The 25,345-nt window shown below is 37.2% G+C and overlaps 1 protein-coding gene across 3 annotated transcripts in view; it reads left to right on the forward strand.

Moving 5' to 3' along the window:
* The first annotated feature begins 2,981 nt into the window (after positions 1 to 2,981).
* Positions 2,982 to 25,345, forward strand: part of MARCHF1 (membrane associated ring-CH-type finger 1) — an 87,457-nt gene continuing 65,093 nt past the window's right edge. Inside the window, exons 1-2 of one of the 3 annotated variants that reach the window (XM_042935140.1) lie at positions 2,982 to 3,271; positions 3,553 to 6,649. In XM_042935140.1, coding sequence (XP_042791074.1) covers positions 3,072 to 3,271; positions 3,553 to 4,408 — 1,056 coding nt within the window. In that variant the 5' untranslated portion in view covers positions 2,982 to 3,071 and the 3' untranslated portion in view covers positions 4,409 to 6,649. Of the gene's footprint in view, positions 3,272 to 3,552; positions 6,650 to 25,345 lie in introns of those variants that run through there. The other 2 variants (XM_042935141.1, XM_042935139.1) reach the window with 2 other exon arrangements.

A 25,345-nucleotide genomic window follows, 5' to 3' on the forward strand; every position in this document is an offset into this window, starting at 1 on the left:
GGGAGGCACTATAGAGTTTGGGAGAAGAAAGACAGAAAAAGTGGGAATGCCAGTAAAGGGGTGTGTGGATGAGTTAGGGTCAATGGGCCTTAATGCAGCTTGGGATCTTTTGAGAAACTGAAAGTCATTTTAGGACTGCCCTTTTGGGAGAATGGGAAATCTCTGACATTTATCCACTGACTTCAGTCCAAGAGATGTCCCCAGAGGTTTTAGCTTAGCCTAAACTTCCAGATTGTGCCTGTGTGCAGCCAAGAAAGTATACCTGGTACCAAAGACCCAGGGGATAGAACCCAACAGGCACAGGCACTCAAGTGGGAATCAGTCAGTGTACAGGTGAACTCAGAGGAAGGCCAAAGGGACAGAGTGGATGTTAACAGCATCAGCTACAGTAGCTGATACTACAGCATCTGCCCCAGCACCAAGCTGAACATGTATACACTAATATTGGATATGAGCTATTTGAAGATTCGTGATGGACAATAAGGATGATTTCTATTTCCTTTAAAATACATGAGAGTTATAGACATAAGTGCTATTTGATTCAGTGTTGTGGTGGACCAAAAACTGTCCAAAGGGAAGCTCCATGTTTTTTAATGTTCTGTGTTATTATTCATTGACAAATCATACTCTCATTGTAGAACATACATTTGCTCAGACATGTGAGATTATAAAATTTGTTTATTACATTTCAACATCTTTTCCATATGCAGATTTATAGAATCGGCTTGGATATCCATTATGATGCTCAACATATTTTAGTTCACTTTTATAATGTCATCAGTAATTTGAGGTTACTTTTGGGCTGCATTGCTTTTTTTTAAAGAGAATGAGTAGTGAACTTCACTTTTTTCAGTGACTGCTGTATGCAGAACCCCCTACTAATCTCAGTGGATGTATGTAGGATAAGTGGTGCACAACCTAACAAAACTTACTCTTTACAGCATAAAATACAGGAATGCTTATACTTTATGAAAATTGACTATGTGTCTATTCTGGTGATGCAGAAATGAAGTTAATCTGAATTAAAAATTGGAAATAAATGAGTTTTGATAGAAATCTTGAAGAACATAATCAAATGTGGACTGGTGTTCAAAAATGGCATTCACATATTTTAAAAATACATTGTTCATGGGTTTATAGGGGAGCCTCTGAAAATTATAAACCAGAAGCGTGCAGATGTTAATCCATCTGTGGGAGCGTGCTGAGAACACCATCCTTCCCTCTGGGCATCCTGTTTCTTCTACCTAGAATATTTTTTATATCTTCTTTAATAATTCCTGCTTGCCTTTAAGATTAGCTTAAGTCTCATCTCCTATTGTGTCTCCATAGTTTCCTATGACTACCATGACAAATTACCACAAACTTGTTGAATTAAAACAGCACGGCTCTATTGTCTTATGGTTTTGGAGGCCAGACGTCAAGCGTGGGTCTCACTGAGCTAAAACTGAGGTGTCAGTATGGCTGCATCTTCTGGAAGGTCTTGGGAAGAGCCCATTTTCTAGCCTTTTCCAGCTTCCAGAAGCCACTTACATCCTTGGTCAAGACCCCTCCCTCCATCTTCAAGGCCAAAAGTATAGCATCTTTCTTCCTCTCTGACCTCTGCTCCTATCCTTCCATCTTCTCTCTCTGACCCTACCTCTGTTGGCTCCCTCTCATAAGGATCCTCATGTTTACATTGGGCCCATCAAGATAATCCAGGATGATCTCCCCATATCACTACTCTTAGCTTAATCATATCTGCAAAATCCCTCTTGTCATGTAAGGAAACATAATCACAAATCCCAGGGATCGGGGTGTTGACATCTTGGGGCAAGTGAGGGGGCAGGGGGAGCATAAGACAGTATTATTCAGCCTACTATGCCTCCTCTTGAAAGTTATTGAGTTCAATTTTTGAGTTTTAGAATTAGTTTATCTTTCTCTGGACCCACAACCATCTATCTCTAACATGGGAAATTTTAGAACTACTTTGAAATTTGGGGTTACTCTTTCCACCTTAACTGTTATTTCTTGATGTGAAAACTGTATTTCATCTGTGCAGTCATACTGATCTAAATTTGGACCTAGGCCTCCTCCCTTAGTTTCCTCCTGTGTGAAGGAGAAGTGTATTACAAGGTAGGTAAGAGAACAAATGTGAGAGCAAGATTCCTCATCCCAAACCTCTGTCCTAGCACCTAATTGTATGAAGCAGCACCAATTTTTCAGTTTTCTTATCTATAACATGGAAATGATTACAACATTTAACACATTCACTTCTTGTGAGCATTAATGAATGGACACATGAAAATTACTTAGAACAGTGATTGCTCTAAAAGTACTTAGAGCATAGTATTCACTCAAAACTGTTAGTTGTTATTATCTCCCACCTGTGAGATTATAATAAAGATTTAGGAGACAGTTGATAAAGCCACAGTACAATGCCTGGCACACAGCAAATTCTCAATAACTTCTACCTTTTGATTGATCATCATCATCTGTATTAAATACAAGTTAAAGAAGTCAAATTTAGTGAAGAAAATGCTGTGTTTCAAAGGTAAGAGTTTGGTGAAATGTGCTCAACTCTAGGCTAACAATCTGAATTTTTTCAGGCTCTATTATCCTCAGGTTCAATATGGTCACGAAAGGTCAATAATGGTGTGATGGATAGATTTTATTAGTTTCCATGATGAAATAATAATAGTAATAACTATCGGCTTTTAAATACTACAAACTGTTTTCAAATACATTATCTCCTAGGGACTTGATGTGACTTAATGTTTATTCCAGACAGTATCTAGCAGGCTAATGGCTATTTGATTATTTAGGCTTCCCAGATTGGTGTGATCTTTGTCACACAATAGCCTTCATGTCCTTTGTATTATGAAATTTTCAAGTGTTACCCATTGCTTCCAAGGCAAACTGAGCCATTCCATTCAAATGTTTACAGTAAATAGAACAGAAACTTGTGGAATCGTCTTCCTCTCTCATAAATGAAGCAACAGCAAAGTGGTACAGCATCTCAGCTGTTCCAAGTTCCTCAAATAAGTTTTACTTTTGCAAAACGAACTAACTTCCTATATGTTGTGAGCTGCGTTATGAGCAACATGACCGGCAGCAACGTTTGCTGTAATTTTTTAAATATGTGGAAAAAAAGCAAGATATCGACCATGTATTACCTTAACCAAGATGCCAAATTATCTAACTTGTTTCTCCAGGCAAGCAGTCCAACGACAGGGACAGCTCCCAGGAGCCAGTCAAGGTTGTCTGTCTGTCCATCCACTCAGGACATCTGCAGGTAAGTGCTCAGCAAATTATCCTATTTAAATATTTTTTAGACCAACGTTTTGTATTCCTCTCCTGTATTATGTGAGACTGTGTGGCTCTTGCTTCTGCCTTGCATTGTCCATGGACAATTTATACTGGTTTAATTTTTCCCCCTTCATTGCATTTTCTTCATTTGAACTTTATTTCCCAACTTCTGGTCCATGCTATCATTTTCATCATTCTCTCTCTCTGTTTTCCCATGGCTTTCCTCTCCATTCCCATCTCCCATCCTTTGCCTGCTGCTTTGTCTAGATCTGCCATCTTGCATGACATGTCAGAAGATGCATTTGAGCAATGCACCCCTGTCATGGTGCTCAGCCCTGCTAGGAAGGAGTCTGGTAAGAAATCAGTAAAACAGAGGCCTAGGAGGAGGAGGAGGGCCTCCGAGAGATATGAGCATGCAGAAGAACAAATCAAAGGGAGAAATGATTTTCACCTCCAGATCGCAAGCCCCAGATGGAGTGAGCTTTACACAGATTCTTCAGATTCCTCTTCCCCAGATGAGAGTCACTGGATTCAGGCAAAAAGAAGAGCCCAAGTTAAATTCCGACTGTCACGAAGAAGAAGGAGAAATAGTAGTAAACCATGTGGAAACTTGGATGGGTCTTCTGCTCCTAATGGAATGGATCTGATAGATTTGGAATCCAAAGGTAAAAAGCAACAAGAGCTGATTGAACATGAGAGTTGCTCTTTACATCTCTGCAGAGGAAAAGGCACAAGGTACCAAGAATGCAGCCTTTCCCTGCCAAGAGGATCCTTTGAGATTAAGAGATCCTCAAGGAAGCATGAGGAAAGCAAAGGCAGATACCACCACAGGGATCCGCAGCTGTTGCATAGTCTTGGGCAGTATGAAACCATCAAGAAAGGACTTTCAGAAGCAGATTCTAGCCCTGAAATATTGGCAGTTGCAGAAGGCAGCAAGTATGTGGATGCTGCTGGGTTCCAGGTGAATAACTCTGTGCAGAAGCCTCCTGCCACCTACCATGACGGGTCTGATAATTTAAAAATATGCAGGTCAGTCACTATAGAGAAAGGCTTGATGCCATCCACATGCGTTTCTTCCCGCTGTGTGTCAGGTGTGTGTTTGACACCTACCCTCAAAACATAACATTTATTTATACTGTTATCTGTCTGATTGGATGTAAGGTAAGAAAACAAGAAAAGGTGTGTGAGAGAAGAAGAATATGGAAGTATCTAGGGGTCTGAAAGCTGTTCTAGAATAGAATTAGATTTCCCCTTTACCTTTCCCTTAATTGGATAATGACTGATCCTGTTAAATGGATTGACAAACAGTTGGATCTGATACCCATTCTATTTAAGACAAGACGAGTGGAGTAAATATGAGTGAGAGAGTGTATGAAACCTTAGGTCCTTTAATGCAAATTTGGTGAACTGTTAGCATCCTGATGGAAAGATATTTAAGGGTTGGGTTTTTTAAGGTCAGATTTTTGTACCAAAAAAATCTCCTCTGCAGTTGGTGCTAATTTGTTCTCCAATTGTCTGACTCAGCAGGGTAATTCAAGACTGAAAGGACAGAGAAACAGGTCATGGACATATCAGTGGGGGCGCTGGAGCCTTCAGGGAAGGAGAACACATTAACTTTAGTGATAATCATGTACTAAAAGGTTTCAACATGTAGACATTTCATAGCTATGAGACTCTTTTCTCCCACTTTTCATTCATCCATATACATTTTCAGAATAACTTAATGTGAATAAGAATTATATGAATATCCATGCTGGTGTGCACAAATCAGATAATTTTAAACAAAACAGGTAGTTTTACATTTTCATGTTATACCCAGTCATTTAAATTGGTTAGATTCTGTTTGGGAGCATATGAAGTTTTTTTGGGTAATGCTTTGTTGTTTGGGCTTGTTTTATGAAAGTCAAAGTTGCTTTAGAAAACGCGTGTGTGTGTGTGTGTGTGTGTGTGTGTGTGTGTGTGTGTGATGTGAATCACATGACCCAGAAAATGCTGCCCATATCCATTCAAAACAAGACAAGGGGAATTAAGCTCTGGATGTAAATAATATTATAATAGTTTGTTTCTCTGAAAGTTTTATAAGATATTTATAAATTGTTTATTCGTAGATTCATTCAAGCATCTGTGATACATCAATTCTAGGCATTAAAAATATTACAGTACTTGTCCAGTCTCTGACATCTTAGAGCTTACAGTCTAATGGGAAACACAGGAACACAATAATTTCACAGTTGATATATAATTACAATTGTGATAAGGAATATGAAAGCACATAACAAGGAAGCTTTACCTATTCTGCAAGATGAGAGAACTCTCTTGAGGAGCTGATGAACTGACTGAGGCTCAAAGGATGACAGGAATGGATCAAGGAAAGAAACTGGGAAGATCATCTGGGCAGAAGGTGGCACAATAAGAAGTCAAGAGGAGGGAAGGAGTTTCGCAATCCAGGGAACTGGAAGTGGGCTTCTGTGGCCAGGGTGTGGTGAGCGAGGGGGATGGGTGGTGCAGAGGAGGAAGGGGGAGGTGGAGAAGGCCTTGTCAAACATGCTCAGAGATTTAAAGGAAGTGGCACCATTTGATTTATATATTGATGTAAGTTTCTTATAATCCTTTGAATATGATTTAAGTGAGACTTTGCTAAAATGTTGGAGGATGGAATAAAACACTATTTCTAGTCTAAACTAAGAACTCCCCACTTACAACCATCTGTCGTCATTCCCCGAATCTACTTCCAACATAATTTAATGAAAGTCAGTTAAAGAAGCTAGTTGTAGGCTTAATGGTAATTGGAGAAAAAAGTAATGCTTGCAATTAAAGTCATAGTGGCTGGTTCTCCTAACTTAAAAGCACTGCTCTGGAGGAACATTTTCAAAGACAGGATATTTAACTTAGACTTCTATTAATGAAAGTGAGATTGATGGGCCTATAGTTATTATTTCTTGCTGTGGGTTATCGTCAAAATATACCCACTAAGCCAATACTAGGGCTGCATATTATGCTAGATGCTGAGGGCAAAATGCAACAAAAGACTTGATTCTTTCCTCCAGTGGCCTGTTATCTAGTGGGAGAAATTGAACACATACGTGAAAAGATGCAAATTCAAGATAGTACAGGGTGAATTAAAAAAAAAAGGAATACTGCAGAAATTTGAAGAAAGAAAAATTGCTGACAGCTGGAACAATCCGGAAAGCCCGTAAGAGGTGGGATTGGGACAAAGAAAGGTAGAATTAGATTGGCAGAGACGTATGGATAGGCATTCTGGGCACTCAGGGCAGGGGAAATACCATAAACCCAGACAGAGATGAGGGAATGACTGTGCACTGAAGAATTTTGTGTGAATTTATATGACTAGGTTGGAAAGTTTACATAGATAACAATTCAAACAAACAAACAAACAAACAAAAAGACTTGTAAAGAAAAAGACTTGTATGTGTGTTTCCAAAGAGTTCAACTGTGTTCTACACATCTTTGTTCTCAAACTGCCTTGATGAGCCTTTTGGTACCAAAAAGGCTGCCTCAAAAGCTGAGAACAGATCAAGGAGATTGTGCTCCCTTTAGCCCATCTTCAGAGAAGCTTCATGATTATCTCTTGTGTGTAACGGGGTTCTACATAGTATCCCTTTAAGAAAAACAAATTTCACTGCAAAAAATAATACAGAAGAGCCTTTGCTAAATAGCATAGGCCTGATGAAGAAAAACATATATACAGAGTAGTCCCACTGTCCCGGGCTGGTGGGGGTAGGTGTATTGGGAAAGGAACCTAGATTTAAGAGAACAAGTTGTAATAAGGTAGAAGTATCCAACTTTGGGGTAAGTAGGATTACGATAATAAAGAGTAATGAAAGGAAAGAACAGATGGTATACTGGCATTCCACTGGGTGAATGGGAACAATCTTGGTGCTTGGAATTGGTAACAGCATAAGATAAAGGAGTCAAGGAGGACTCCAAACCTTGGAACTTGGGAGACAGTAAACGCTGATGATATTGACAAAGTCAGAAGAGGTCAGAGGCAAGCTGGTTTGGGAAAGACATGATGAGTTCAATTACAGGCAGGCTGTTTGTGGTTGCAATGACATTGCAGGGTCAGTTGTCCAGCAGATAATATGAGACATGTCAGCGAAAGGCAGGACAGCAATCACAGCTGGTTCTGTATAATTTTTCAAGCATTAGAGAACTATACACAGATCAACACTAAACAATTGCATACTTGCAACTGTCATTAACATGATGTGTTAGCACAGGGCAATAGCACAAAGATACTAAAAATGAAAATCTTCTCAAGGCCAGGGAGGACATATAGATTTGGGTATCATTCTCAGGCAGGTAACTGTGATGCCTGGGAAGTGAATGAAATCTCTAAATGAGCTCATACACAGGAAAAAGGCCTCCACATGGACACAGCCTGAGCACCAGAGTCCCCTGTGCAAGGAAGAGAAACAGCAATTGCCTGTGAACTTGCACTCTTGCTGCTTCAGACACGCATGGGCAGAACCAGCCTCAGCCACAACCACAAAGCAGAAGAAGCTCCTAAGCCCTTCCTCCTTTTCTGTTCCTGGCATTTGGTCCCCATATAGACACCCTACCCTCTTTCCCACTCTCATCAAAGCCTTATTCGGAGAAAGTTTCTCTATTAGCCAATTACAACTTACAGGAAATTTAAGTCATCATGCTAACCTACCCATAGCTGTGTAGTGGGAAAGGCTTTATCTTCTTCATACAAAAAAAAAAAAAAAAAGTTTTAAAACATGGATTAGATCATGTTAGCCCATACTTAAGGCTTTTCAATGGCCTCTTAATTGCCCTCAGAGGCAAGTTCAAAATCCTTAATATGATTTACAAGTCCCTGCATGATCTATCAGATCTGCCTCTCCAGCTTTAACACCTATCATTAATGAAGACCTGTTCCTGCTAGTCTGTCTTCAGTTCCCTGAAAGTGCCCAGACCTGTCCCTTTCAGGGCCTAGAATGTCTTCACAGCACCCCCTCTGCCCTTCCCCAGATGAAATCTTACTCATTCCTTTTTAGTTGAAATGTAATTTCTTTAAGGACACCTTCATGATTATCTAAGCAACACTCAAGCCCCCTAGTCACTTCCATGGCATAATTTTTAATTGCTAACATGTAGGTATTTTTGTGATTGAATGTTTCAGATTTGTTCCAGTGTCCACAGTGCCTGGAACAGCGACTGGTAGATAGAATATATTCAGCATATAGTTTCTGAATGAATGGATTTAGAGAAAATGAATTTTTCTAAGGGAATTATTCTTACAGTGTGAAATCATAGCATTAGGTGGTAGTTTACCTCACCTGCTATGGAACCAACATACAAAGAATACTCGACACCAGCAGTGCTCAGACCTTAGTGGACATGAGCATAGGCCACAAGGCTTGTTGAAATACAGATTGTTGGACCCACTCCCAGGAGTTTCTGATTCTCTTCTCTGGGGTCAAGTCCATGAATTTGCATTTCTAAAATGTTCCAAAGCAATACGAATGTGGTGATCTAAGGGGCCACATTTTGAGAACCACTGTGCTATGCTATATTTCTCCTGGGCCTTAAGTGGGAAGAGAGAAATTGAAAGGATGAATTTGGGAAGTATAATTATAGTTTTCTATCGTATTCTATTGAGTGATGACACAAATCAAAAATAGATTACTTTCTTGTATTTTACACTGTCATACCAGTACGTGCTGGTCCTCTAAATCATACACTGACAAAATCCCAACTTTACCAGGAACTCAGATGTCATGGTTTGTCTACTGTGTCTCTTCAAACCCACTTCCTCTTGCAATTACCCCCAGTTCTATCAGTGCATTCACACATACCCTGAATTTCCAGTTTTTGACTATTTTTCTTCTGCTTTGGTTATATCCAGTCGCTAACCAAAACCCATCATTTGTTTCTCCCAAGATGGCTTTTGATCTGTGCCTTCTTTCTCAATAGTCCCACTTTGACTCGTCTCTACACTTCGTTCTTTCTCACATTCATTCTTTAGCCTATTACCTGCTTTTGTCAGGACCCTTCTGCCAGATTAAAATCAACTGAAACCAATTCAAATGAGCTTAAACAAAAACAAGAAGGGGATGTATTAGCCACAGACATAGGAAATCCAGATATACAGATGACTTCAGGGACTGCAGAGACTCAAACAGTATGGTTCTCTCTTCTCTGTGTGTTGTTTTCATTTTCTCCAACTGCAGGCAAGTATCCTGTAGATAGCAGAGGGAAGAAACAGTGTGGGTAGAGAGAGTTTTTGGCTTAAATCTTACCAGCCTCAACTTAACTGAAGAGAGACATGTTATCTTCAAGCAGTTACATGTGAAATCCCAGGGATGGAATACAATTAGCCTGCTCTAGGTCACATCCTTGGGCTAATCATAGTCACCAGGGGCTTTAGGCATTATGCTTGGACCGAGTCCTTGGGTGGGAAATTTGGATTTAAATCTGACTATTGGCAACCCCTCAAGACCCTTATGAATTGGAGAAAAGACATTTCAATAACAAAAAGAACAGCATCAGTACCAGAAAAAGTGAAAAGAGAATTATAAGCAGGAAAAAACAAAACAATAGCATTCAAATACCATCCAGTGAAGCTGTCCCCCTTCCCAGTGTCTTTCTCTTCCTTTCCAAATGCCCATATTTAGATGTATCAATATCCATCTCATTTTTATCGGCTCCATAAGGCTTTCCCAAACTATTCTGGTCAGCAGTGATCTTTTCTTTCTTTAAAGTCCCACAACCTTTTGTAGTCGGTAGTGCTTGTTTAGTATTCCCTTCTTTTCTTTTTTTTAAATGTTTATTTATTTATTTTGAGAGAGAGAGAGAGAGAGAGAGAGAGAATACACACATGAAGGGGGAGGGACAGAGAGAGAAGAGAGAATCCCAAGCAGGCTCTGTGCTGTCAGTGCAGAGTCCCACCCACATGGGGCTTGAACTCATGAACTCTGAGATCACAACCTGAGCTGAAAATGAGTCACAGGCTTAACCAACTGAGCCACCCAGATGCCCTAATATTCCTTTATTTTCTCTTGGTTCTCTTTTTCCTATATAATAAGCTCTTGAAGTATGAATTATGTCTTATATCTATTTTGTGCTGTCCACAGTACTCAGAATAATTCTGGCATTTAGCAATTGCTCAAACTGAATCCTCAGAATGGCTTCGAAATTAGTGAGTGCTAAAAGAGGAGACTCAAAAACCATGGGGAACAATGGGAATTGGGTGGTACAAGGTAAAAAAAAAAAAAAAAGATATATTTAATTCCATCAATGGTTTATTTAAAAGAGGAAAAGCCCAAAAGTAAATAACTTTTTGTAATGTTTTAGTCTAGCATGGGTTAGATGATGAGATTGAGGGTATACTTTATATTGTTTTGCTATGGACTTCATTATTCATATTCTCATTTTTTTCTTTAAGAAAAAAAATTTTGAAGATTAATTTTAAGAGACAGAGCGAGTGGGGTAGGGGCAGACAGAAGGGAGGAGAGAGAATCCCAAGTAGGCCCCACACTGTCAGCATGGAGCCTGATGGGGGGCTTGAACTCATGAACCACAGATCATGACCTGAACCAAAACCAAGAGTCAGATGCTTAACCAACTGAGCCACCCAGGCACCCCATCTTTAAGAAAAATGTTTGAGGAAAATGAGAAAATTCTAAAAATAGTCTATTTTTGACTTGTTTAATTCTTGCAATTTGCAGTAACTTTAAACGAGGTGAGGGAAAATGGAAAGAGAACATTTTTAAAACTCAGAATGTTCAAAAATAAAATAAAAAGTAAAACTCAGAATGTTCATAGAAGAAAACTACTTTCAGAGAGCAACACAGTCATGCTTTTTGACAAAGCACTAGCATTTATAAGATTGATTTAGATAATTTTTTAATAATAAGCCTGAGCTCCTAAGAGAAGTGTGCTTAAAATGGACCATTTTTATCCCTGCCATCATATCTGTGTATTCATTTATTCATTCATTCACACAGTAAACAACTATTTATTGGGAATTTACTCTGTATCCAGGCAACATTCTAGAAGCTGGAAATAGAGTGGAAAATATAGGAATGGTCCCATCCCCTAACAACTTACATTCCTGTTGGTAAAACAAATAATTGAACAAGCAAATGTGAAACAAAAAACAATCCATGAGTGAAGCTAAAGGAACACATTACATCCAATAGAAAAAAAGCAGGTTTCCCTGAGAAACTAATAATTAACAAGAAGTCCAAAGGAGAGTAGCCAAGCAAAGAGAATGGATAACCTGTTCTAAGAGAAGGATATTGTGTATGTGAGTGTCCAAAGATGAGTGAGGTAGGGCATAAAAGGATTTCAGTGTGACCTAGCAGCGAGGATGGGGAGGGGAATGGTAACCAACCATGGAGTTCTTAATCAACCACAGATAGGAGTTTGGACTGCGTTTTAATGACAGGGGTAAATTTCTGTAGGCTTTTAAGGAAGAGATGACACTGTCACTTTAGTGTTCTGGAAGACCACTCAAGCTGCTTTTGGAAAATAGACTGGAGAGGGTGAGGCTGAAGGGAAAGAAAACCAATTAGAAAGACAGAGCTGTGTCCCAAGGAAGAGTTGGTGGTGGCTGTGAGAATAAAAAGAAGTAGATGGATTTTTAAAATATTTTGAAAGTAAATCAAACAGAATCTGATGATAACTCACATTTATATCTGATCTCAAGTTTCTGATTTAGAACACTGGGTAGATTATAGCACCCTTTCCTATTGAGAGAACACGCTGCTTGAAAGTCAGATTTAAAAGAAGATGAGTTCAGTTTTATACATAATAGTTTGAGGCACAAGACAACTATCCAAAGAGAGATATCCAGGAAAGTTCAGAAGAGGCTTTGCAACTTTACATGAAGAGTAGGAAGTCTTGAGCATATAGGTAGTTATTGTCAAGATCTCCTACAGAAAATCTGTAAACTGAGGAGATGATGGCACGAAGAACCCTGGGGAATAGGAACACTTAATGGCCCTGAAAGAGGAAAAGAAGCCAACGGAGAGAAGGAAGAGTGACCAAAGAGGCAGATGAAAACCTAAGACTGTATAAAGGAAAGAGAGAATGTAATAAATAGGGAGAGAGGTGAATTCAGGGGCCTCTCTTTGTTTTCAATTTAGAGAATATTTGAGCTCAGAGAGAGGAAGAGAGAGAAGTTGACAATGAATAAAACTGATCAGACTGTTATTTTCTAAATCCCCACAGAGAAGATAGGAAAGGATGGGACCCAAAGCCCAAAATAAAAAGATTGCCATGGCAAGGAAAATAGGTATGATTTTCTTTGCAATAGAAGTAAAAGAGGAAATGACAGATACCGGAACAAATGTAGATCTACAGATTACAGAAGTTTCTTTTTGATGGCCTTGGAGAGCAAAGGGGTTGCTTGCAGGGCCATACATCAGTGAAATTTGAATTTCTGAGAACAACAAATAATTTCTCATTGGGATTCACATATACTAAAAAAATACTCTTTGGGGGCACCTGGGTGGCTCAATCAGTTGAGCTTCCGACTTCGGCTCAGGTCATGATCTCACAGTCTGTGAGTTCGAACCCCGCGTCGGGCTCTGTGCTGACACCTCAGAGCCTGGAGCCTGCTTCAGATTCTGTGTCTTCCTCTCTCTCTGACCTTCCCCCGTTCATGCTCTGTCTCTCTCTGTCTCAAAAATAAATAAACGTTAAAAAAATAATAATAAAAAAATTTAAACATTAAAAAAAGTACTCTTTGTTTCTCTGAAATTCCAATTTAACTGGGTGTCTCGTGTAATTTTGCTAAGTCTGGCAGTGCTAAGCATAGCAAGGTAGAAAAAGCATTGTTGGAAGCTCTGTTGAGGGACAAAACTATGTGTTTATATGGCCACAGATGGCAGGAAGTGTAACTTACCTCTGCAGTACATCATTAAATGCAGACACAATCAAAGAAGGCAGTTGAACTTGGACCTAAGCAGTGACATCATGAAACCTCTAGATTTCACATTTAGCACAGCTTTACATACGTATCCCCAAGTATCTCCAAATAAATTTGAAATTTAAAAACTGAGACAAATATGCTTTACAAACAAGATTTTTAAAATAACATTTTATTTTAGTAAAATAACATTTCAGTTAGTAGTTTTGCTTTCCATATTTATTTAGAGAGGAAAAAAAACCCCATACTCCTTTTTACCTTACCCTTTCAGGTAATTATTATAGCATTGGGAAAACTCATAGACTCACGGATCATCTAGGTCACTTTCCAGTCTGATCTTTGAAGACCCTTAGAACATCAGCACACATTACCATCTCTGTCTTCCTTGGACACAAGAAGGCTTCCTGGGGCAGCCTCTTTCCTTTTAGAATCTCTAACTGTGAAAACACTCTTTCTCATGTTTAATCAGCCTATATCCTTGTATTTTCTACCTGTTGGTCCTAGATTTATATTCTTTGTGTAATAGATATTTAAATTTTGTTTATGTATTGTGTTACTTCTTTCTGTTACTTTTTTTGTACCACAATGAGACTGGCATTCTATTGTCTAGTCCATTCCATGAGTAAAAGATGAACTGTTCAGAGTTTTCAATATTTAGGTAAGAGAGGTCTCCTAAGTGACTTAATGGCAACCATTTATATCCAAGGGGTAACAGACTCTTCAGAAAGTTCATAAATGTATTCTCTTCCTTAGGCTTTGCCTTGTTTTGCTGAGTCTTATAAGAATTAATAATAATCTTTCTTCTGTTCACTTTAATAACAACTTAATTGGTAGGAAGTACAGAAATGAACACCATCAGTAACCTGTCACAGGTGAATTATTGGAATTACTCAATATAGAGTCATAGGGTCTCACTTTCAACTCTTGCTTTCTCTCTACTGGGAGGGATAAAACTTGGAAAACATAAAATGGCTCTCTCTTTATATATCCGATGGAAAAAATGAGAAAAATGGATGTGTATTGCAAATGTATGCATTGCTAGTGTGATAGTGTTGTAGAACTAATTTCTTTTTTTGAAATGAATAATTATGCTTATTGTAGTCCTCAGCAAAACTTCAGACATAGACTATCTACTTTATTCTACAGATTTAAGGGTTCTCCAACAAATAAAATGTTAATTAGCACCACATTCTAATGTTATGAATGTATAGTGCAATTTCAGTCTTTCAGCATTTATCCAAGTAACTTATATCTTGAATGAACAAAAGCAATGAATTAAGACATTGATATTTATACATATATACACACACATGAAATTTGTGAGAAAAAAAACATGAAAGACTTACAGAAATGGCATTTTATATCTTTTTCAAAATACATCTTTCAGATACATACTTTGTTCTTAGCAAGATTTTGTGTTTTTTGGGTTTTTTTTCCCAATTGTTCTCATTTTGGGAGACAGTCTTTCCAGGAGTGGAATGACAGTGTCACCAATAATACTGATTGTCTTGATTGGTAGATTATCACAAGCCAAGTAGATTGATTAATATTCTTCTAATTTGGCTAAGTAAATCACTCTGACTTTGGGAAATAGCATGTATTCTGTAGGCCAATTATTTAAAAAGCTATGATTTTAGAAAAGAAAAAAGAAAAAAATGGACATTTCTCTACCTATAAAACCAAAAGTAAATTTGAATATTAAACAGGAATTTTCCAACCTCAGAAAACTTCAGGCAAAAGTAGATAGAAGTATGGTGGTCCTTCAGACATAGAAGTCAATATTCACATATTATAAAGCTGTTTAAACTATACTACATTTGTCTTTTCTTTGTTAATTTCTAAGTTGGTTAAATACTCAATTATATCAAAGTACAAAATGCTAAATAAGAAAAAATATCAATTAGGTGGGGTTTTTTTTGTTTTTGTTTTTTGTTTTTTGTTTTTTGGGTTTTTTTTTTTTTTGAGACAGAGAGAGAAAACGTGAGCAGGGGAGGGGTAGAGAGAGAAAGAGAGAGAATCTTAAGCAGGCTCCAAGCCTGGTGCAGAGCTCAACACAGGGCTCCATCTCACGACTGTGAGAACATGACCTGAGCCAAATCAATAGATGCTTCACTGACTGAGCCAAACAGGTGCCCCTATCTACTTCCTAAATTAAGAACAATATGTGTTCAGGATTACAATTATTTTGAACTATGAGCTTTCTTTAATGGACTTATATTTGTTTGGCAAGGTGCAATTTCTTCCCTGCCGAAAGAAAGGAAAGAAAGAAAGAAAGAAAGAAAGAAAGAAAGAAAGAAAGAAGAAATAAAAGAGAGAGAAAAAAAGAAAAAGAGAGTGGGAGGGAGGGAGGGAGGGAGGAAGGAAGGAAGGAAGGAAGGAAGAAGGGAGGGAGAAAGGAAGGAAGAAATAAAAAGAAAAGAAAAAGGAAAAAAGCAGCACCTTCAGTCTTCTCTCACATATACAAATTCATTTTTAAACATATATTTGTGTGTATATATATATATATATACACACACATATATATGCAAACAGAAAATGAACAGTGTAATGAACACTGTATAAAAAAACTGATGAATACTGGGTACAGTGTTTGTTGCTACCACCTCATGACTTATATGTGAGAATTTATTTATAGCATGAACATTTCCTCCATTTCTAATTACCATGTTTATGTTTTCATCTTCCTTACAACCATTGCAGAGTCGTTACACATTCATTTCAAATCTTCTGCAACCATCCTCAGACATAGGCAAATTTAAACACCAGTGTCTAATTGGGTTCAGAAATTAAAATTCCCCTGGCACAGCCTGGGTGAGTTGTCTTTGGTTCATAGCAGTCTGACAGCCATAAACTCAGCCTGATGGTCTCCTTGCCTCTTCTGTCAGATATAAGGAGGCCTCCAGGAGTCTGTTTGTTCCCATTCACTCACTTCCAGGTTTATGCAGAACTAAAGATGTCATAATACAGGAGCTGCTGTATTTGGAAAGCTTCCTGAAGGTGGATTTTACTTTAGACATTATACTGCAAACTTTCTTCTTTCCTTCATGGTTCTCTAACAAGTGATCATGAAGCCTCTCCATTTTCTGCCTAACTTGTACCACTTTGCTCTCATTTGGCCCCTCTGAGCCTCACCTTAATAAATTCTGATGTCTTTATTTTAAAAGTATTTTGATCTGAGCTAGCTCACAACTCTCACAGGGTGTAACCAAATTAAAATGTTTGCCACTGTATAAGACAGTATCAATGGAGAAAACAAAGGCAGAATATAGGAAGAAAAATAAATAACTAGAGTGAAATAGAAGTCACATACAATGTCAGAATGTTCCATGAATGAGAGGAGTCTTGGTTTGAAAGCCTCAAAATTATACCAGTTCAAGCTAGAAAGAATGAGAAAGATCATTTCATCCAGTAGTTCTCAATCTAGGGTATGTGTTAGATTCACCTGGCAAGTTAAAAAAAAATGTTCCTGCCAGGACCCCATCCCGATCCCCCTGGAAGTGATGTCTCAACATGGGTACATTTTTAAAAGCAACTCAGATTACTTTAATGAAGCCAGGGCTGAGAATCACTGATTTTTTAAACCCAATATCAGGTGAACAAACTGATGCCCAGAAGATACATATATTGCAAGAACCATACTTTGGGCAGCAGGTTCACTTGGCAACACTTCTATAACCCAGAAACACTAAAAAGGAGCCTGGGGGTGAACAACTGGTACAGATTATTTCCCTTCAGCTCTTGAAACCATTTCGGATAGTGGTTCTTAAACTTGAGAAGTTTATTGGTGGAAATAGAAGATGCAGCTGCTTTTTACAATGTTCATCTTGGACCAGACCTCAAATTTCTCATCTAGTTGCAATTCACTTGCAAATGACACTGTAGAAAAAGCAAACAAACAACTAAATCCATGGCTCTCAAAATATAGTCCCTACACCACTAGCATCAGAATCACGTGGGAACTTGTTAAAATGCAAATTATTGGCTCCCAACCCAGACCTACTGAATCAGAAACTCTGGGAGTAAGTCCCAGCTATCTAGTTTAACTGGACCTCTATGTGATTCTGATACACACAAATTTTGAGATCCACCGAAGTAGCAACTGCAGATGAGAAAACAAATTGTAATACAGGTGTTCATGCTGCGATGGGTAAATATAGGGAGTTTTGGAGTATAAGGAAACGGAGCCTGCTGCAAGTATGTACATGAGAGACAGGAAAACACAGGGTAAATAAAGGGCACAGATATATGTTTGTATTTGATTATTCTGTTTTTCCTTTTTTTCAAGGACATGATACATGTTTGTATTTGATTATTTTCTTTTTCCTTTTTTCAATGACTTGACATATGTGTGTAGATATATGTGTGTGTGTGTGTATGTATATAGACATATATGTGTGTGTATATACACATATATATACACACACATACACTCCAAAAGGATAAAATAGGAAATTGAGAAAATCAGGACACATGAAAATAAGGGTAGAATGATACTAAATCTACAAAAATGCATATATGGAGATATACTACAAACTTAAGTTTCATAGGCACAGTGGCCAAAGCAAAGAAACAGATTTCACGGAAAAGCACACCAAGTGTTCAGATGAAACACAGCTTTTGCTAGTAATGAAGAATGACTAAGCAAAATTTCTTTCATGAGTCCTTATAATGAGAACATTTCATATAGTGGATGGCATCCTCGGCTACCTGCATGTAATGAACATGTTCCACAGGGGTCCACTTTCTTTAACAATGAGGGTTGGTAGAGAACAGGGTTAAGGTCTTATCCTACTGCTAGAGAGCTATGTTAAGTGCTTAGAAGGATGGCTTCTCCAACTTCAAAACTCTAAGACACTCGGTATTTGTGGGAAAAGAAATGTCATAGAAGCAAATATCTGTATCCACTGGCATCCTGCACTTTTTTGTGATAAATAGCTCAAAATCAATTCTCTCTTATTTAACTGCTTAATTTCCCATGACATATAATGACTTGAACATTCTTGCAAGGATGATTTTTTAAATTATATCATGACTATTGACTTCATAAGAAATACAAAGATGTATCATAAAAGTCATGACTTACATATTTTTTATCATTTTGCATCATGTACTACATATAGTATGTCGTTAATGGGTAAGAGAAAAGTTCGGGGTAAAATTATGTGAAATTTGCTTAAGAACCTTAAGAAGAATAGAAAAAAAAAGTATATGCTTCTTCTTCCACATCACCTCCACCCACCTTCCCAAATACTGAGCTAATGTGACCAAGTACAACCATAGGTTGATGCCACCTACCCAGTTAAAAGAGCATTTGTGCCAATTTCTCACCTGATCTCACAACCATATTCTTCAACATCCCTTGGGAGACATCTTGGCCTAAATTCCACTCTATGCAAAAATAAGGCTCACAAATGTGCATAAGTTTTGTAGCTTCTTCATGCCTTTGCCAGTGGTAAGTTTGCATGCAGATTAATTTTCAATATATTTATCATAATGATATGATGAGTCATGTGAATGGACTTTTTTGGCTCCATGTGCAATGATTTCATTCCCCTACCTTTTGTCAAATGCCATTAAGGGATCAAGTGCGGAAATCAACAAACTTTGTGATTCACTAATATAATGTGAATATTCATTATGATATGAAATATACATACTTATGTTTATAACATATATATGTAATAGATATATAATCTACAACAGGTAAAGCTGTTACAGTTACATTCAAGTAAAATGTTATTTTATGAATCCAACTAAAAGATATTATCAGTTTGTATTCACGATGTACTTCTTTCAAGAATAGCCACATTAAGATGGTATTTGAAAATTAAAATAAATTTGAAAACAAAAAGCAGCTTTCATTACAATGACAGTGAAGATGTTTTTAAATATCAAGCCCAGGACTTTACCTTCTTTCTTGCTGTGTGCATCAAAAAAAAAAAAAAAAAAAAAAAAAAAAAAGATACAATCTCCATCAACATCAAGAAAGCAGAGGAATGTTACTAGTTTCTTATTATCTATCAGCTATACATCATCAAAAACTAAAATAAACTGGGAATTAGTCATGACAGTGATACACTCTTTTATTTATCTCGCATACTTCAGGTTTTACTTCTGTACTTCCTTGTTTGCACTTACGTTTTTCACTTTTGTAGTTTGTGCATGAAAAAAGTTCTCATCTATCTTTCATCAAACTCCTTGTTGAAGTTATACATTTCACTTTTTTTATATAGTTTTTGTCTTCAAATAAAGACAGCTGCTTCAGAGACCTTTAAAAAGGCAAAGAAAATAAGGAAACGATATACAAAATGATTGCATCTGGCGTACATAATTAATGAAATTCATTATGATTATATTGAGTGTGGAGGAAAAATGATATCAATTTATCGGTTAGATTATGTCGTCGTGAAAAATGCTGTTGAAAAAGTTCAAAAGGTGATGAAATCACAGGAATACAAAATGAAATCACAGCCAGGCACCAAGAAAGACTCCATGGGCAGTGATGAGTATTGAGAACATAAGGGAAGGGAAACAAAACTAATATAAAAACAGGGAGGGGGACAAAACAGAAGAGACTCATAAATATGGAGAACAAATGGAGGCTTACTGGAGGGGTTGTGGGAGGGGGGATGGGCTAAAGGGGTAAGGGGCACTAAGGAATCTACTCCTGAAATCTTGTTGCACTATATGCTAATTTGGATGTAAATTTAAAAAAATAAAAAATAAAACAAGTTAAAAATAAAAAAAAAAGAGATGTCAAAAAAAAAAAAAGAAAGTTGAAACATATCCACAAGTCCAGGCAGGTAAAAATGCTGATGATGGAGCTTGAGAGACCCCTTTCAGCTAGCAAACAACAGGGTAAATTGGTTTTAGCTTCTAAGGAACTGAAGCAGAATTCTATACAGAAATGGAATGTTTGAGTACACATACTTTTGTAGATCATAGATGTATACCATAGCTGCATGAAGTATCAAGTTTTATATACTTAGAATTCAGATAATATAAGATATCTGTGGTATTGGTATATACGTGTGGAGCGTAGATGAGGGACAAAGTATTCTGAACACTTTCTGTCCTTCAAATCAATATATATATTGGGTATAAACTGGAGACTTTCACTGATAAGGCTAGCACCTGCAAGTTTGTATTTCTGTTAAAATATAAATGACAGTGGGTGGAAATCCTTTGGTTACTACATAACTAAAATGTTACAAGGGCTGCACCTAGAGAGGGACACACCAAGAAACAGACTCTTAACTAAAGTGGAACAAACTGACCGTTACCAGAGGAGAGGTGGGTGGGGAGATGGATGAAAGAGGTAAAGTGCATTAAAAGTACACTTATCATGATGAACACTGAGTGATGTATAGAATTGTTGAGTCATTACATTGTACACCCAAAACTAATATAACACTGTATGTTTACTATACTGGAATTAAAATTAAAAATCTTAAAAAGTGAAAAAAAATTAAAATAATGAGTTTTTAAGCTTTTTATGAGGAAAAAGAGTGGCTGCTTCTGAAGCTGAGCAGGAAGGGAACAGTAGAGCAATCCACATTTACTGATAATAAGACAAAACACTTTTCCAAATTGTTCAAATATATATTCATGAATTTGTCAAAGTACTAGAGAATGAGAAAAAGAAAGTGAAGTAGAAGTGGAGAATTATTCTTAAGCCTTTATATTTTTTTGTTTATTTTAATATTTCTTTTACTGATTATCACAGTAGTTCCGGTTATTGTAAAGAAAATTAAAAACAGAGAAAACTATTTTGATTTACACTTAATTACCTGGCGGGTCACCTGGGTGGCTCAGTCGGTTGAATGGCTCTTGATTTCGACTCAGGTCATGATCTCACAGTTGGGATCGAGCCCCACATCAGGCCCTGCGCTGACGGTGTGGAGCCTGCTTGGGATCCTGTCTCTCTGCCTATCTCTCTCAGTCCCTCCCCCCCTTTCTCTCTCTCTCTCTCTCTCTCGCTCTCTCTCTCTCTCTCTCAAAATAAATAAACATTTGAAAGAAAAATAAACTTAATTACCTAGCTAGATAATCACTACTTAGATTTTAATATATTTAGATATATTAAGATTTGATATATTCCCTTCTAATCTTTTATGCACATAATTTTTAATAGGATTATGCTATGTTTTCAGTTATTTCTCCAAATGACAATGTATAATGTTCACACACATACCTTTAAAAGAAACTTATTTTGGTATAAGTGGAAGCTCTGTTCTGTAAAGATTATGAATAAATAAAATTTATATGATTTTATTTTTTTAAGGCATTTTCATTTGGATCCACAAAAGTGTGTTTTCCACCCCAGAGAAACAAATGGTTGGGACAATGAAATGTATGAGAATAATTCTGGATATACTACATACTAGGAAAATTGAATTAGAGGGAGTAAGGAACCACATTATTAATTAGATATTTGTCATTCTACTGCTAGTTGGAAAAACATATTTTAAATGTAATTACTATATGAACTAATTATCTGTTATTCTGCTATTTGGCAAAAATATCTTTCAGATATGAGTTTTCATTGAAATATCTCAAATCCAAGATAGTAGAATCTATGAGAAAGTGTGAAACTGCTTCCTTCTGTTTTTCAGAATGACTGTCCCATACAATGTAATGAAGTTAAAAATTAGCTCACAAACATGATGGTTTTTAAGTGGTACCTGTGGTGACAAATGCTCAGAGCCCCTGTAGATTAAGCATCTGTCCTGAGAAGCTTTCATTGAAACCCTAAAGTCAGTCTGTCCTTCACTCCCATTGTCCCACAGCCCACCCCACCTCCTTTACCCAGATTGGTACCTCCTTTTCCAACTTGTACAGTATCTAGTGTTCTCTTTTCCATTCTCACAACTATTAGTGTAGCTCTTCTTACTACTATTGATTTTGACTCTTATAATATTCCCTTCTTTTTCTTTCAGATCTCTGAGGTAACACAGATTAAGCTTCCTAATGATACTAGTTTCTTACTCAAAATTTTTAGTATGTTCCCACTCCTACTGAAGACACTTAAGCGTTTGTGTGTGTGTGTGTGTGTGTGTGTGTGTGTGTGTGTGTATGTGTGCAGGTGTTGGCAATGGATGAAGGAAATGTATTTGAGGCTCTCCATAATCTTATTTTATTTTTCAGCATGACATCCCACTACAGACTTATCCAACATTTCATGTTGCTGTCAAACTTGTCCACATTTTTTACCTGATTAGCTGGTCAATTCTACTTCAAAACATTCACTGAAAATATCTGCTATATACGGAGTATCCCACCAACTGCCATGTTTATCTGCCAAAATTCCACCCAAGCTCCAATTCCAGTTCATATACTATGTCTTCCATTGGACTTTGACCACTCTCCCCAACTCGCAATCTGTACATTGTCTTTCCCTCCTTTGCATACAACAGCACTTGAGATGGCACACATCACATTGTAACTTGGATTCTAGCTAGTTGTGCCATTTCCCAGTGTATAAACTATCAAAGAATAAGGTCCTTGAAGGGCAAAGACTGAGACTTACTCTGTGTGTTTATCACAGTACCTTATATAACCTCACACATAGTGCATATACAACAAACTGTTGAGCTAATGATTAATAAATGAAGGAATTAATGGATAACTGTGAATAAAGACTGATTCATTCATTGCATTCAAAGTAGCTGGACCTGCTATAAAACATCAGTATTTTGCCAAGACGCTTAGTTGCCTGTTTAGAAGACTTCATATGCAGAAGCATATTTCTAATTCATTCGATGCATTCTTGGTTATCTGTAAATAAATTACCTGCTCTGTAAATTATCCATGGCAACTTGAGACTTCCTTTGATGTAATGCTCTACCAGATAAGATTACTGAGTGGACAAAACAATGGAAGGAAGTTATGGTTGAGAATGAGGTTATGAGTATTCAGACACTTAGCAATCACAGAGAAAGTGCTATCACAAAATGAATTTGTTTGGGAGTGTTGTTTGTTTTTTTTTTAAAAAATCACTTTGAATTAAGAATCTCTGCCAGATGCAGAAAATAAAAAGACTAAAAAGTTATAATGATAATTTTTCTGGTAGTTCTGTTACTATGTATGTACAAAAGCCCTACTATGTATCTGAGCAAATGTTATTTCTTTGGTTACATCTACACAAAAGGCAAATAAGTATGTGTCCTTTTGTTTTTCCTGTCACATCAATGCATGCAGCTGATAAGTTTAAGAATATCTGCTTAGGAGTATCTCTAGTTTAATTTTATCAGTCTTACAAACAAACCCAAAAAAGATCTCAAAACTGACTTATAAAGTGAATGTTTGTGCCATGTGTGAGAATGTAGAGAAAATCAGTATATCAGTATGCTCATTCAACATTTATTACCTATTTACTCATCTGTATGTCACCAAAATTATAAGGTAGGATCTGAAAAGATGCATACTAGTGGGGAAAATCACCTCCTTTATCCAGGAGTAGATTGTACTCAGCTCAACAAGAGAGTAAGGATAGGGCAACAAAGTAATAGTTAACAGAGGAGGGATTATTCCAAAGGGTACTATCCATCCTCAGGTCTCTCCTGACTTGGAGGGTTTGGACAGTTTGAGTTGATCTTAAAACTACTGAGAAACTCTATTCTGTTGTTGGGTACACTTGGGACTCTTGGGACCATACATGCCTGTACATGGCAGAAAAATCTAGTGTGCTCCAAGAACCCATGCAAACTTCCCAGAAAGTCCTCAAAGAGGACCTAGCCCACGATGAGACTAAATCACTAGACTGTACATGATAGAGGAGTCCCTATGAGAATCCTTGAACCCAGTCAAGAGTTTAAACTCAGTATCAACAAGATCAAACCATCACCAGAGGTGATGACAGCTACAGGAAGAGCAATTCGAATAGAATCTTCCCAACCCATTGCAGCTCATACAACCAAAATACCTATAAATTCAAATAAGAACTGGCCTCCTGCTACAATTATTGGCACAGCAAGGTGATCATTATCTTCTCGCTGTTTTCCATCAGTGTGATCGATACCTGGTGAGAAGAAAATGTGGCTGATTAGTTGCAACTTTGTATCAGCTCTGGGATCAAGTTAGGAACCAGGGACATTGCTATGTCACTACTCAGACTACAGCTCTGCGGATGGTCTGAGGTTTTGAACAAGTCAGTGATGACAAATTAGGGCGTGAAATTAAACTCAGGAAGTCATGCTAAGTACCAAGTGTTTCTGAGTTGAAAATATCCCTTTCAGAAAACAAAACACTTGAAAAAAATCATTTTTGTGTGAAGAACTGTCACTTATCTGCAGATTGTCTAATAGATTCAGAATGACCAATCTTATGATTACAAAAATTGTATTAGCTCTCTGTAGAATATTTTTATTCTTCTGTCATACTTATATTTTTAATTCGAGTTTTCAAGATTTTTAAAAAAAAATTTTAATGTTTATTTATTTTTGAGAGAGACAGAACGTGAGCAGGGGAGGGGCAGAAAGAGAGGGAAACACAGAATCTGAAGCAGGCTTCAGGCTCTGAGCTGTTAGCACAGAGCCCTATGCAGGGCTCAAACCCATGAATGGTGAGATCATGACCTGAACCGAGGTCGGATGCTTAACCGACTGAACCACCCAGGCGCCCCAGAGTTATCAAGATTTTTTAATCTCAGGCTGAATGGTAACTTAAAATATTTCATCTCTGTAAAGAAAATGTTAGATATCTGATTTATAAGGTTTTTCTTAATTCTAAAAATGTATGCTGATTCCATATCAATAAGAGTTGGTGGAAACAGATGTTAGTAAGAATAATATTAAATAGTGCCCGTCTTCGCTGCTTATTAAGTAAGAGTTACTTCTCCTTTCTACTAAAGATCGGTTTGCTTGACTTCCTCTGATACTCAGATAGGATACAAAATTGGTTCACCTCAGTTTAGTTCCGCAAATGCAAATTAAAGAGTGCATGGTATATGTAAGGATAATACATTTCTCACTTTCATTATAAGTGATTTTCCCAAAACACAAACAAAACACTGGTAGTTGGTAACGAGTTCTGAGAATTGCTAAATCATCTCACTAAGCTATCTCTTTTGGTCTCTGCTCTATGCATGGGTTTTTTTGTTTGTTTGTTTTCTTTCATTTATTTGTTTTTTTCTGCTCTGTACATGTTTAAATAATC

The sequence above is a fragment of the Panthera leo genome, chromosome B1 (genome assembly GCF_018350215.1).
Source record: "Panthera leo isolate Ple1 chromosome B1, P.leo_Ple1_pat1.1, whole genome shotgun sequence".
Lineage (NCBI taxonomy): Eukaryota > Metazoa > Chordata > Mammalia > Carnivora > Felidae > Panthera > Panthera leo.